The 16,136-nt window shown below is 41.9% G+C and overlaps 1 protein-coding gene across 5 annotated transcripts in view; it reads right to left on the reverse strand.

The window, feature by feature from the left end:
* The window catches only part of LOC134351615 (CMP-N-acetylneuraminate-beta-galactosamide-alpha-2,3-sialyltransferase 1-like), a 98,584-nt gene that overhangs the window by 35,552 nt on the left and 46,896 nt on the right, over positions 1 to 16,136 (reverse strand). For 3 of the 5 annotated variants that reach the window (XM_063058010.1, XM_063058005.1, XM_063058025.1), the window contains one exon: positions 6,750 to 7,500. In XM_063058010.1, the coding sequence (XP_062914080.1) occupies positions 6,750 to 7,019 (270 nt within the window). In that variant the 5' untranslated portion in view covers positions 7,020 to 7,500. Of the gene's footprint in view, positions 1 to 6,749; positions 7,501 to 9,364; positions 9,510 to 10,604; positions 10,750 to 16,136 lie in introns of all 5 variants that reach the window. The other 2 variants (XM_063058016.1, XM_063058035.1) reach the window with 2 other exon arrangements.

Here is a 16,136-nt window from a genome sequence, read left to right on the forward strand (position 1 = left end):
TAAACTAGCCAATAATATAAAAGAGAGTACCAATAGTTTTTTTCAAATATATAAAGAGTGAAAGAGAGGTAAGAGTGGATTCTGGATTGCTGGAGAGGTAGCATTGTGAGACAAGGAAATGGTGGCAATGGTAGGAGGAGAATGATGCCAGGAATGAAAGGGTTAACATATGAGGAGCGAACTTGCTGGAGTTTAGAAGAATGAGGGGGGATCTTATTGAAATTCTATCGAATATTGAAAGGCCTAGATAGGATGGATGTGGAGAGGATATTTCCTATAAATGGGGAGTCTAGGACCAGAGGGGACAACCTCAAAATAGAAGAACGTCCCTTTAGAACAGAGATGAGGAGGAACTTCTGTAGCCAGAGGGTGGTGAATCCGCGGAATTCATTGCCACAGACAGCTGTAGAAGCCAAGTCACTGGGTATATCTAAAGTGGAAGTTGATAGGTCCTTGATTAGTGGAGAAGCTCAAGTTTAATTAATATTCAACCATATATTTGAATATAGGCAAATGAACCAGTGCTCCCCCGGGACCAAGATGCAAAACACATTATCAACAGTGCACAGCACAAATAGCACATATGGTTACCATTTTAGAAAAACACAAAACATAGTCACAATGACCAAACTACAGACAAAGTCCCTGAGTGACATGACTAGCGTGGCATGATAAGTTGTCCCGGTCTTGCTTGTTCTTTCACCAAGCAAACACTGCAGAACAGGACTGACTGGAGGGAACCCCACCACACCCCCACAACCCGGTACGGATTCTCACACAGAGGCCTCTCCCACACCATCTCAGAGCCTCTTCCTTTGGGTACTTTGCAACAAGCAACCCTACAGCCTGGGGTTAGTCCTCACCTCAACAGAGGCAACACTACACCCTTGGTGTCAGTCTTCACCAATGAACGAGTAAACTTGCAGTACTCTACGTTAGCAGTGTCCTACAGGGACTTACAATCACAATGAAAACATCCAAGGCAATCACACAGATCTTCATTTGGACTGTGCACTGTCCAACGATACACATCAAGCCTAGGCAAGAAACCACAATGGCACACAATAAATCCTGCAGTACTTGATGTTCTTGGTACCTAACAGTGACTTGCAATTGTAAAAAATGTGTACAAGATGAAATGGACCCAGCACAGATGCCACGTCCAACTATGCCGCCATTTTATCTGAAGAGGCATCTTACTGCAAGGTAGAAGAATGGGGTTGAGAGGGATAATAAATCAGCCATGATCGATTGGTGGAGCAGTCTCAATAGGTCAAATGGCCCAATTATGCTCCTATGTTTTATTGTCTTATTGTCTATGTGTGGACTGGAGACCATGGAGGGGAGGCTCAGTTTTGTGATGTGCTAAGTTATATCCACAACTCTCTGCAGTTATGAGGAAAAATGTGAAATTAAGTAATTGTGTAGATGTTAAATTCCTCATTTTTGGCATGAAAAGTAATACAACAGAATTTTAAGAAGTATTTTCAGGCCAGTTATCACTGGTGGACAGTGTTACAAAGTTAATGTTTCAGATTACAGACTTTTCACCAGAATTGGAAAGAGAGAAAACAAGTTAGTTTCAATTTGCAGAGAGGGTGGGAAAGAGACAGGTTGAAGCTAGGGTTGGTATGATCATAATGCTAGTTGTTCGATAAGATAAGGAGGACAATTAGATAGAGGTGGACATATATCATGGAAAGTATAACAGCTGTGAAATGTACCGCTACAGTAGGTATCCGGCAGCTGGTGGAAAGGAAAAGAAATGAGTCAACGCCACCTGGAACCAGATTGGGCTGTGGATGAAACATTAGCAGGAAAGGCAATTCTGATTCAGACTTTCGGGGTTGGGCTGTGTGGAGACTGTATGCTCCGTACATCCAGTGTTGGCATTGTGGATTCTCTCTGTGAATATCAGGCGTCTCCCAGTTCTGGTCGCCCCATTGTTGGAGGAATTTTGAAGCTCTGGAGAGAATACGGAAGTTTACCAGGACACTCCCTGAATTAGAGTCCATGCGATATAAGAAGAGGTTGGATAAACCCGAGTTGTTTTCTCTGGAGTAGTGAATGCTGAGTTGAGATCAGATAGAGGTTTATAAGTTTAAGTATAAGATAAAGGAGACAGTATTTTTTTTCACACAGTTGAAATGTCTAATAGCAGAGGTCATACATTTAAAAGATAAGTGTGGAGGTGTGTGGGGCCAGTTTTTGACACAGAGAATGGTAGGTACCTGCAATGTACTGATTAGGGTGCAGGTTCTTAGACAGATACGTGAATGAGTAGGAAATGGAAGAGTTGGTCTTGCCGAGTTTCTGGATCGACGATGTTGCTCATAGTAACAGTAAAACCTATGAATGATTGGTAAATGGCTAGACTACCCCTTGTTGGAAATAGTCATTTCTCTGCATCATTATTACTGGCGCAATCACCCTGATCTTGTTACGTTTGTAACCTATATAATGGGAAGATGGAGATCTGTCAGTTCACTCCTTATACAGTTTCAGGAAACCAACTGTGCCACGCCCATCTTCACTGCAACTGCAAGAGCTAGCAATTTAACTTTGTAAACTGCCATACATTTGGGAAGGTTCCTCACTATGTACGTACTTTGCTGGAGGTCCCAATGATCCTTCTCACCCTCTTCAAGAAACTGCAATTAGAGAGGTGAGACAGAACAAATACGTTCTGCTTCTTTCAGGGCAGCTCATGCTATCTCTTCATGAATGGACAAGCAAAGATTTGGATTTGGATTATTAACATTCATATACTCATCTTCACAACAATCAAGAATCCATCACTTGTATTTTCCTCACATCATTGGTGCTTTAGAGTTCAATTATTAATTGCAGCCCCCAGGTCATTTATTCTATCATCTCCTTCTCAGGCTTCAATTATTCTCTCAATCAGACTTTTAGCACTGTCTCCAATGTTGGCACCAATTAAAGTTTTAATCACTTCCCATATCAAGATTTCATTAAAGCTCCAAGTCAGTTCCATTTAAATATGCTGAAGGAACATAAAACTTTTTACAACATAAATGTAGAGCAATTTTTTCCCCATGACTTCTCTAAAATCACAAGGTAGGCTATGTAAGTATGGTCTTTAGCTGCACAGTGTCTGTATAATTGAAATTTGGTGCAAATGTTACAGAACTCAACCATTTTGTATTTTTCTCAGATTGCATTAAAGCTGTTTTCTGGTGCATTGCAATAAGTAAAAGAAATTCTAGCCTTATAATCAGCTTATCTTCATCTCAATCACATTTTCTAATTCCATTCCTCATCAACCAATTAACAAGACTCTTTGATGGTCGGGAAGAGGAAATCACATTTGATTTCTCTGGTACTCATGCCATATTTTTACCCATAAGCCCTCAGGGTGATATTTGCAGGCATAGCGCTGATTGAATTCAAACTTCATTGCTACCTGCTTTTTACTGAGTGTTGTATGAATCACCTGCTGAAATTAGTCCTTAAGTTTTCAAAATCTGGTGAGTCTAGTTGGAGTTATAGTCCATATATGAGTTACTACAATAATTTAACTAACATGACCATTATGAATGATATAGGTTTACAGGGAAAATAGATCTGGTCAGATGGTAAACTGCTCCAACTGATGTACCCAACAAACTATTAAAGTTTAAACTTTTGTTCCAATTTCAAATTGTGGGATCAGAACCAGGTTAATATCACTGGCATATGTCATGAAATTTGTTGTTTTGTGGCAGAAGTACATCTTTATGCATAGCAATAAGTAATTAAAATTACAACAAGTATATTAAAAATAAATTAGATAAGCAGTGCAAAAGGAGAGCAAGGAATAGTGAGGTAATGTTTATGTGTTCACTGTCCATTTAGAAACCTGATGGCAGAGGGAATGAGGCTGTTTTTGAAACACTGTCTATGTGTCTTCAGGCTTCTGTACCTCCTCCTTGATTGTGGCATTGAGAAGAGGTGATGGGTTTCCTTAATAATGGATGCCATTTTTTTGAGGCATTGCCTTTTGAAGGTGCCCTTGATGCTGTGGAGGCTGGTGCACATGATGGAGCTCACCGAGTTTATAACTTTCTGTAGTTTTTTCTAATCCTGTGCAGTGGCCCCTCTATACCAGACAGAGATGCAATGAGTTAGAATACTCTCCCCAGTACATCAGTGGAAATTTGCGAGAATCTTTGGTGGCATATGAAGTCTTCTTAAACTCCTAAAGAAATAGAGCCACTGTCATGTCTTTGTAATTGTGTCAATATATTGGGCACAGGATAGATCTTCAGATTGTTGACCATAAGATATAGGAACAGAATTAGACCATTTGGCCCATCAAGTCTGCTCCAATTTTGCACTCAGCCCCAATATTCTGCCTTCTTCCTGTATTTTTGTGACCTCCGTAGAACCCTCTTGAATGTCAGCACATCCTTTCTAAGATAAAGGGCCCAAATCTGCTCATAATACTCTATGAGGCCTCAGCAGTGCTTTATCAAGTCTCAACATTATATCCTTGATACCAAGGAACTTGTAACTGCTTATCCTTTCCACTGCTGATCCCTCAGAGGACTGGAGTGTGTTCCCTCGCCTTCCCCTTCCTGAAGTCCACAGTCAATTCCTTGGTCTTACTGATGTTGAAGCATCGAGGTGAGTGCAGAAGGCTGATTTATCTCACTTCTGTATGCCTCCTTGTCACCATCTTACATTCTGCCAACAATAGTTGGAAAATTTATAGATGGCATTTGAGCTGTGTCTAGCCACGCAGTCATGGATGTACAGAAAGTAGATAGATAGGCTAAACACATATCTTTGAGGCATTCCAGTATTGATTCTCAGTGAGGATGAGATATTTCCTATCTACACTGACTGTGGTCTCCCAGTGAGGAAGTCAATGATCTATTTGCAGAGGGAAGTACAGAGGCCCAGGTTTTGGAGCCTGTTGATTAGAATTGAGGGGATGATTGTGTAATCAGCACTAAACTGTAATCAGTAATTAGCAGCCTGACATAGGTATTGTTATTGTTCAAGTGATCCAAGGCCAAGTGGAGAGCCAGTGAGATCGCATCTGCTACCGACCTATTATGGTGATTGGGAAATTGCAGCAGCTCCAGATCTTTGCTGAGGCAGGAGTTGATCCTGGCCCTGACCAACCTCTCAAAGCACTTCATAACAATAGGTGTGAGTGCAATTTGGTGATAGTTGTTGATTCAGTTCATCCTGCTTTTCTTGGGCACTGGTATGATTTTTCCCCATTTGAAGCAGATGGGAATCTGACCGCAGCAGTGAGAGATTGAAGATGTCCTTGAACACTCCCACTATTTGGTTGGCACAGGTTTCCTGTGCCCATCCAGGTACACCATCAGGGCCCAACATCAAGATTTAATACTTGGTTGATTACATGATTCTCTTTTCACCTTCCTGGTTCATGATCCCCTGCAAGTAACCTGAATATCTTAAATGGTTTCAGTATCCATAAATACACGGTCACATCCTTAACAAATTAAGATTACATCCACGCTCACCTTCCTCAAAGTGATATCACTGGTCCCATTAGGGTTCGTGTACTGGTACCCGCTGTTATTATATACATACAAACAAATATAAAACAGTTATCTTTGGTATTCTTGCCCAATACTTAAACCTCAGCCAAAACAGTAATGAAATATCACTTGCCATCTTCCCTTGCTTTTCCCACATTAAGTATCCTATTTCCTACACCAAAAAGTGGCCAAATTTTAAAAAGGACTTCTTAGCAGTAAAAATTTAAGAACATACATTTAAGGATACACCATTGTTAAAAATGCAACACAAATGCAATTCTTTCTTCCCACCTAACAACATGCTTTCTTTCCAGCTTATCTGAATAGATTGTAATCTTTTACAACCATCATTAGTTTTACCTATAGTCATAGAGAAGTGCAGCACAAAACAGGCCCTTCAGCCCATCTAGTCCATGCTGAACCATTTAAGCTGCCTACTTCCATCAACCAGCAACAGGACCAGAGTCCTCCATATCCCTATTAACCATGTACCTATCTAAACTTTGCTTGATCTAGCTCACATGCACCACTTGCACTGGCAACTCGTTCCCCATTGTCAGCCCTCTGAGTGAAAAAGTTTCCCCTCATTTTCCCCTTAAACTTTTCACCCTTAACTCACGACCTCTAGTTGTAGTCTACCCAACCTTATTGGAAAACGCCTGCTTGCATTTACCAGATCATAATTTTGTATACCTATATCAAATCTCCTCCCAATCTTCTACATTCCAAAGTCAGCATTTTCAATTTTTTCCATCAATTCCTTTTTTGTCAATACTTTTAACATATAGTTTTTCAAATTACTCTCCCTTCTTGTGGATATATTTCCTAAAATTCATAGCAAAACTATCTTTCACATAAGCCTTTCAGGTGCTTTTTAAAATGCACTTAAATATCTTTTATTTGATTATCATTAATCGCATAATTCCTTTTTTCTTCAAGAACTTCTTTAAGTTATGCCCTGCTAAAGCACCACGGTTAATGGTACATTTATTATTAAAGTATGTCTGCAGTAAAGTACGTCTAGTAGATTCATCTTCTCCAGACTGTCATGAACGAAGAAAACCATGGAAACCATACAAAGAAAAACATCGACACCTTCACTTGCAAAAAAAATGGCAACAAGAACATTAGCCCCACCACCCATGCACCAGACTCAATTATCAATCATCTCTTAAATTTATTTTTAGTCCAGAAATTTTTGTAATGTGATTTGTGTAGTGTACCTACCTTCCACCAATTATAAGACACCATGGGAATAGTTTTATTACTTTTGATCAGGATGGGAATCATGTTGGAAATGTAGCGTTTGTCAAACCATTCTGACACACCTAATTCAGAGACACAGCGGCTGCAGCTGCATTTATTCAGTGTCATGATCTGGTGTTGTAAGAAGTACCTCTTGTTCGTAATAGCAATAAGTGCAGTAATCAACAGCAATGCGAGAAACGATACATGGAAGAAATACCTAAGCTTCTTCCACCTGCACATATTGGCCATGCCCAATATACTGAAGTGTGCTTGATAGCAGTGCAAAATGAGGAACAAGGAATGGATCCTTGTCAGTGAATCAGTGGGCAGTGAATTATGGCAAATGTGCACTGAACTCACAGGGTGGATGCAGCAAACCCAGCTCAGCTCTGGAGTACTCCCATGAAACAGACTCTACGTGATAGAATAATTGAAGTTTTCAGAAAGATTGTGATGAATCGGCCAGTGTTTTCTTCCAAATCAAGCCAGTACTTTTGAAAGTCACCGTGACATTGAGTCACCTTTTAATGTTTTCCAGTAGGCAGGCAGGTTGATCAACAATACAATGTAAACAACCACTGCATGTCGAACTGCAATTATATTGAGTCAAATGATGATTTTTTTACACTGATGGTTTGGAGTCTAGAAATGAGGTTGGCTTTCTCTTCAAATTTATTTTATATCTCTGTAATTGGGCAATTTCTTCAAACTAGAAGAGTAGAACTTCCATCTAAAAGAAAAAAACAAAGGCAATCCATTAGCATTTTATCACCAACTCTACCAAGTGGTGATAAATGCCATCCATCACCACACTCATACTTGTGGGGTAATAAATGCCACCCATCACCACACTCATACTCTATGCTATTTTTAAAGCATACTTTGGATCCAAAAGTAGAGTCAGTAAAGCAGTGGTCCCCAACCTCCGGGCCGCAGACTGATACATTGCCGCGAAGCATGCAGGGGTGCAGTGGTGGCCGGGACGCACCCAGCACATCTTTAAGAAAAAAGCCGAAATAAACAAGCTAATTAATTAGGTGCCGCCCGGCATGTAAATGTTGGCCCAGGTCAAAGGCGACACAATCAGTAATCACCTCTGATCTGGGCTGACATTTACGTGCCGGTCGGCACCTAATTAATTATCTTGGTTTATTTTGGCTTTTTTCTTAAAGATGTGCTGGGTGAGTCCCGGCCACCACTGCACCGCTGCATTCTTCACGGCAATGTATCAGTCCACGGCCCAGAGGTTGGGGACCACTGCAGTAAAGAGCCATAAATTTAATATTTACAAAAGCTGTGAATCTTTAACCAAGTAAGTCTTGTCAATATTTTGCGAGGTAAGTTATAAATCTACAGAACAACATCAGAAGCAGCACAAAACAACTGCTTCAGAACAGCTTCTTTCCTTCCCTCCACAGTCAGATTTCCGAATTGACATTACTTCACTGTTTTTTTAATCCTTTTTTGCTCCTCGCTTTTTGCATTATTTATTTAATTTAATTTTTATAAATTTCTTTACTGTAGTTTATAAGTCTGTTATTATTAGGTATTGGACTGTACTGTTGTTGCAGAACATACTGTATACCAGTGATATTATTAGGTATTGGACTGTACTGTTGTTGCAGAACATACTGTATACCAGTGATACCAGTGAGATTCTGAGTCTGAAATAACCATTGGTGGTGAGCAGGCGATAGTTGAGAGCTTCAAATTCCTCAGTGTAAATGAGACCAACAATTATTGCTGGCCAAGAAACATGGAAACTACAATCAAGAAAGCACATTCGTTAATGTGATCCAATATAGTGTATCTGGTATTATTATATATTTTTTCTTTTGTTTTATAATATGTATTTTCTTGGACTCTGTATTCTTCTATGTAGAAATTAATAAAAATATTGAACAAAAAGAAGAAAGCACATCAATAGCTCCAGTTCCTCAGAAGCATAAGGAACTTTGACATCTCCTCAATGACTCTTACTCATTTTTACAGATATACCATGCAGTATTGCACCCATATTGGACTGTTCCAGTACTTTTATATTTGTGTGCTGTAGCACTTACTTTTTATTCGCAGTTATTTTGTAAATAATACTATTCTTTTGCACTTCTGTTCAGATGCTAATTGCATTTCATTGGCTTTGTATCTGTACTCAGCACAATGACAATAAAGTTGAATCTAATCTAATCTAATCTAATCAAGAAAACTTCCTATCTGGGTGACATGGCAACCACTCTTACAGTATTACAATAAACTAAATAAATCAATCAACAGAGCGAAAGAGGAATAGTGAGGTAGAGTTCAGGAGTTCAATGACCATGCAGAAGTCTGATAACAAAGGAGAAGCTGCTCTAAGACATTGAATGTGGGATTTCAGGCTCCTGTACCTCATCCCTGATAGAAGTAATGGGAAGAGGGCACGCCCAGATGGTGAGGGTCAATCCCAGGTTTAGAAAAGAATCCTGCTAAAATGTGCAATTGGCAAAGAGTGAGTGGAATCCAGCTTCTCATAGCATGCTCGAAATATTATCTTGTTATAAGCAATATCCTGTTTCAAAAGGGTACGTAGACATTTCTGACTCAAACCAACTCACCTGTTAAGATTCCAGGTACTTCCTCACCAGAGCAGGAATTGGCAAGGATGCCTGTCATCTTGGTAATTGTGACTGATCAGCTTGGAGCTCTTGCTGTTATCTCAATCAGACTGGCCCCGAAATAATGACGGCAACTGAAATTGTGCTGAAAGAAAACCAGTGGCCTAAGACAGCTGCTCATGTAGCTCTTCTCAGACAGCATCTCAAAGATAACCTGACAAAGGCAATGCTAGAAAAAAGCTGAGGGATTCGCAATCAACTTCCACTGTACGTGCCAATAGATTCCAATAGCTTCTTCCTGATACTCCCACCATCACAGAACCAAGTCTCCATATATTAGTTTGAGAGTCATAAGCATTTGGTTCACCACATTCACAGAGAACACTGGATGCTCACACCACTAGGTATTCATCTGCATTACTCCCATCTCCCAGCATCTGGCCCGTAGCCTCCTGTAGAAAATTGTAATTTTCTGCTTGTCTCTCTACTTCTTTCTGCTCTTCTCTTACAAGAAACTGAAAGTCACATCAGGTATGATCGACTGACTCCTTTGAGCATCCGAGAGACAGCATTCAGCATTAATCTGCAGAAGAGGGACGCCTATCTTCCATTGGGATCCCCTCCTCCCACAAACCACGGGAGATCCATTCACCACACCGGCATTACCAAGGAAGCAGCGTCGGAGGTGAGGAAGACGAGCCGGCATCTTGGTTAGGTTAAGACAGCGCGCAAATCAGCCGCTGCTCCCAAGCTTACTCCTGGCCTACGTACAGTCCCTGGACAACAAGCTGTGTGAGCTGGAAGCCAGAACATCCTACCAATGGGAAACAAAGCACTGTAACATCTTATGCTTTACTGAAACCTAGCTGTCGGAGGAGACAGCAGACCAAATCATCTGTGTTCCGAGGGGACAGGTCTAAAGACCTCTCCAGGAGAAGTAAAGGCAGGGGGGCCTATTTTTCCTGGTGAACAATGGTTGGTGTGACCCAGGTAGTGTGTACACCCTCAAATCATTTTGCTCCCAGATCTGGAGTATATTATGCTGCTGTGTTGACCTTTCTGGCTGCCTGAAGAATTCACATCTGTTATTATTACAGCTGTGTACATCCCACCACAGGCTGATAACAACCTGGCTCTCAATGAACTTTGCAAAATGATCAATATCCATGAAACCACACACCCAGAGGCTGCTTTAATCATCGCTGGAGACTTTAACCAAGGATTACTGACCAGACCTTACCAAAGTTCAGCCAACACATCGAGGAGAGCACGTGGGGAGGAAGGAGACTCAACCACTGCTACTCTCCCTTCTGCAACATCTGTGAAGTACTTCTCTGGACTCCATTTGGAAAGCCTGACCATTCCTCCATCTTGCTCCTGCCCGCCTGCAGGCAGAAATTGAAACAGAAGAAGGCTATAGTGAAAACCATTCACTGCAGGTCCAACCAATCAGACTCAATGTTACAAGACTGCTTTGATAGCGTCAGCCTGGGAGGTATTTCGAGCTGAGTACATCTCCGAATACATGGAAGTGGTCACAAGCTTCTTTCAGAAGTGCTTTGAAGACATTGTACTCCAAAAAATCGGTCCAGGTCTACCCAAACCAGAAGCCTTGGATAAACAGCTCAGTGTGTGCTGCTCTCAGTGCAAGGGATAAAGCCTTCGCCCTCAGAGACCAACAGGAGCTCCAGAGCTGCCACGATGATTTACGTAGAACCATCAAGGTGGCAAAAACGCAACACATGGACAAAATCCAGTCACAACTCTGCCACAATGACACACGCAGCGTACGGCAAGGACTGCACAGCATCATGGACTTCAAGAGGAAACGCAGCAGTACAGGCAAAATTACTGCCTTGCTTCCAGACGAGCTAACTGTTTTTGATGCTTGATTCGAGGTTGATAAGACTGAACCCCTGAGGAAAGCTACCAACAAGACCTGCTACATGGTCACCTCCAAGGCTGAGGTACGTAAAACATTCCAACATGTCAACAGCCATAAGGCAGCAGGGCCAGACAGCATCCCAGGGCGGGTCCTCTAAGTGTGGGTGGAACAGCTGGCTGGTGTGTTTACAGACATTTTAAATCTCTCCTTCTCCCAATGTGTAGTGCCCCCAGTTTCAAGTCGTCCATCATTGTCCCTGTACCTGAAAAAAACCAAGGTAGCATGCCTGAACGATTGGCATCCTGTTGCACTCACCTCAATCATAAGCATATGCTTTGAGAGGCTGGTTAAAGACTACATCTGCAGCGTGCTACCACCCACACTGAACCCCTTACAATATGTCTACCGATGGAACTGGTCTACAGATGACGCCATAGCCACAGCACTACACACCATCCTCACTCACCTGGAGAAGAGCGATGAAGAGAGAGACTTCTTATTGGATCCTTACAGGTGGTAAGGATGAGCACTCTCACCTCTGCCCTTCTGACCCTCAACACAGGTGCCCCTAGAGCTGTGTCCTGAGTCCCCTTCTCTACTCCCTTTACACCCATGACTGTGCTGCCACACACAGCTCCAAGCTGCTGATCAAATTTGCAGATGACACGACATTGATAGGCTTTATTTCTAGCAGTGATGGGACAGCCTACAGAGCAGAGGTTGACACCCTGACACAGTGGTGCCAAGATAACAACTTCTCCCTCAGTGTCCAAAAAACAGAAGAGCTAATCATGGCTTACAGGAAGAATGGAGACAGGCTCACCCCAAACAACATCAATAGGACTGCATTTGAGAGGGTAAGCAGTTTCAAGTTCCTCGATATACATACCACCGAAGATCTCATTGGGACTGTACAGACCGACTGTGTAGTAAAAAAGAGCACAACAGCATCTCTCCCACCTCAGGAGACTAAAGAAGTTCAGCACGGGCCCCCAAATCCTCAAGATCTTCTACAGGGGCACCATTGAGAGCATCCTGACTGGCTGTATCACTGCCTGGTATGGGAAGTGTACCAACTTTGATCACTGGGCACTGCAGAGAGTGGCCCAATGCATCTGTGGACATGAACTTACCACCACTGAGAACATTTACAGCAGCAGGTGTGTAAAGAAGGCCCAGAAGATCATCAGGGATACCAGTCACCCCGACCATAATCTGTTTCTGCTGCTTCCATCTAGCAAACGGTACCACAGCATTAAAGACAGGACCAACAGGCTATGGGACAGCTTCTTTCTGCAAGCCATTACACTTATAAATTCACGTCTGTACATTGCAATGGAGTCATAACACAAAGATTTTTACTCCCTTATGTTGTGTGACGGATGTAAGATTTAAATTAATTCAATTCAGTTCAAGTGACTGAGGAGCTTATCTTGGCACTTCTTAAATGCTGCCTGCAATTCCACTTCTTCAGGCAATATATTCCAGATACTCACCACTCCCTGGGTGAAAAGGTTCAGCCTCAAATTCCCTCTAAATCTCTTCCCCTTACTCTAAATCAATGTATCTAAGTACACCTACACGTGGTGTGGCGTTAGATTTCCTGAAGTCTACCTATCTATACCTCTCATAATTTGACATACCTTCATCATGACCCCTCTTAGCCTCCTCTGCTCTGGGAAAACAGATCACAAGGGAGACTGCAGTTGGCCATACACTGCAGGGCAACATTCCTCATACAGGATCCCGACCTGAAGTGTCAACTATTTCCTGCAGTCTACAAATACTGAGTATTAATTTTCTATCAATTTTCTCCAGCTATTTGCTGGAGAAACTCCAAGTCTCTCCGGTCTCTCCTCATAACTGAAATGCAACATTCTGGTGACAACCCTCTGCAGCCTCTCCAGCACTATCATGGGATTTCTTTAGCATGATGACCTAAATTGCTTGCAGTGCTCCAGCTAACATATGACTAACATTTTACAAGGTTGGAGCATGAAGTCCCGGTTCTTCTATTCAGTGATCTGGGCAATGAAGTCTAGGTGATGAGGTGGCCGCAGGAAGCAGACCAGTGCTATGGGATTGCTTTGAGTCAGTAGTCTAGGTCATGTGTACATCACGGTTGTCACGGACTTTGTTAAAACAGTTGTTGACAGATATGTCCCCACAAAATCATTCAGTCTTCTTCAACCAGAAGCCCTGGAGGAACCAAGTGATCCACAATCTGATGAGGTTCAGATCAGAGGCATTCAAGTGTGGCAAGAGAGCCAGGCACGATTTCTGGAAAGCCATCTCACAGGTGATGTAGCAGTTCCAGACTAAGCTTGAATCAATGAAGGACACTCGACAGTTGTGGCAGGACTTGAATGCTATGACCTCTTACAAAGTGAAATCAAGCGCGACATAGATTGCAACAATGTTTTGCTCCCAGATGATCTCAACATCTTCTATGCTCACTTTGACCATCAAAACGTGGAGACACCTTCACAAACTCCCACAGCCTCTGATGATCTAACCATCAAAACATGGAGGCCTGAGAAGCAATTGGATCCACTCCCATTTGCCTACTGGAATAACAGGACCACAGCAGATGCCATTTCATTGGCTCTTCACTTAACCCTGGAACATCAGGACAGCAAAGGTACAGCAGGATGCTCTTTATTGACTAAAGCTCAGCATTCAATATTTTCATCCCCTCAGATCTAAGCTTCAAACCCTTGGCCCCAATACTGCCTTGTCCAATTGGATCATCAATTTCCTCACATGCAGATCTCATTTCTTGTTGCTCTACTTGCTTTACACTTATGATTGTATGACTAAGTGCAGCTTCAATGCCATATGTAAGTTTGTTGATGACACTAGAGGTCCATAAGTTAGTCCTCATCAGGGGATCCAATTGTCCGGTGTCACGTTGCTGACAATGACATCAGCACTGAAATGTAAGTCCAGTGATTGTAATGTGTCCGTCTTGTCGGATGCAGTTGACTCAGACGTGTTCTTCAGCTGAGCATCCAGTATCTGGTCCTCATGACGTCTCCATGTCTTATATCCAACACCCACTGTGTACATCAATTGTCCAGGTCTTGTAGCTATCCTACTGGTCTTCTCAGTAATCATGCCCTAGGACTTTCTGTCCAATCTCAACGCTCCTCACTGCTTCACTTGGCAACTGGTTGAAATGTTTAATCTTTACTTCCCTCCGTAGATCTGGTTTTCAGGAGGTCTATGCAAGAACTCAGATCCCTGCTCATGAACAGCATTGTAGGTATTTGATTTGTCTTTGCATGAACAGAGTTCTGATACACAAAAAGGAAGATGTTCACCTTGTGCTGTAGAGAAATGTCCTCCTTGTCCATTGCTTTAATGGACTTCCTGAAGGTTTGGATAAACCTTTCAGCTAATCCATTCGTTGCTGGGTGGTGAGGAGCTGACTTGAATTGTCTGATGCCATTTTTCTTCATGAATTGTTGGAATTCTTCGGATATGTATTGTGGTCTGTTGTCACTCACAATTTGTTCTGGTAAGCTGTTTCTGGTGAAGATCAAACTCAGAGCGGAGACAGTGTTTGCTGAGGTGGTTGATTTCATTAGCATAACTCCCTGACTCTTCGAATGACCATCCACAGCAATCAGGACTATGGAGTCCATGAATGGCCCAGTGAAGACGGCCACCTCCATGGGTGTAACGGTGCCTGTGCAAATACATTTTGCATTTTTTGGCATTCCGAACAGCTTTCGGCCAAGTCTTCAATCTGTTTATCTATTCCCGGCTCAAACACATTCTCATCAGCATTAAGCAGCTGTGCCAGTCTCTGGTTAGTGCTGCCATTTGGGCTGCCGTTGCCTGTTGATGTCACATTAAGAACTTTGATTGAGTGCCAGTCTAGATGGATTTTTCTCAACCATTTACATCCGAAAAATGCTGGTCCTCCACTTTTCAGTACATAAAGCTTTAAACATTGTGTCTGGCCTCCATGCGTCACATTTACTTCAGTTTGCCTTTGGGAGACACCTTTTCATCTGTGTAACTCTTTAGCATCACTGAGGTCTTTTCTAATGATATCTTAGAAAAAAGTCTGTAGTAGTCAGCCTCAGGAATTACAGACAAAGCTGACCCTGTATCCAGCTCCATTTTCAGTTTTACATGAGACACACCTATTGTGATCCATATTACATTGTGATCTGCTTCAGTAATACTAAGCAGTTCTAGGCATGACAGTTCATCTTTGTCAGACTCTATATTGTCTGATTCCATTTTGCATTCGGTAACTTTATGCATTTGCTAAGTTTTGTGTTTCAGACTTTTCACTCAGTTGTGCTTTTTGTCTGCCTTGCATATTCTCCATGTGACCTTGTCTGTGATATGTTCTGCAAACTTTTTGTTTGAACCAACAGTTATTTGCATCATGGAAGGATTTGCCACATCAATAACATCTTTGGCTTTTTGCACCATCCAAGGACATTTTGTGCATTTCACATTCTAATCTCTTTTTCTCTAATTCTGCTGCATCTTTTTCTGCAGTCTCTAATGATATCACAATGGTCCATGCCCGTTTTAAGATTAGTTTTCTTTCTGCCAGTAGCCTCGTTTGAGTGCTTTGACTATGCATGCCACATATAAGCCTGTCCCTTAATGTATCAGAAAGGTCATCTTAAAGTCACAGTTCTGGGAAAGTTTGCGCAGTTCTGCAATGTATTCAATAAGACTTTCATCTTTTGATGGGTTTCTTTTGTAAAATCTAAAACTCTCAGCTATAACCAGCTGTTTAGTGCTCAAGGGATTTTGTAGAATTCTGCATAAGAGACTGTATGTTCTTGCACTAATTAAGCTAAGAAGCTAGGGGCTTTCTTTAGTTCCTCCACTTTGTTTGCATTACAATACAGATCA

The sequence above is a fragment of the Mobula hypostoma genome, chromosome 1 (assembly GCF_963921235.1).
Source record: "Mobula hypostoma chromosome 1, sMobHyp1.1, whole genome shotgun sequence".
Taxonomy (NCBI): Eukaryota; Metazoa; Chordata; class Chondrichthyes; order Myliobatiformes; family Myliobatidae; genus Mobula; species Mobula hypostoma.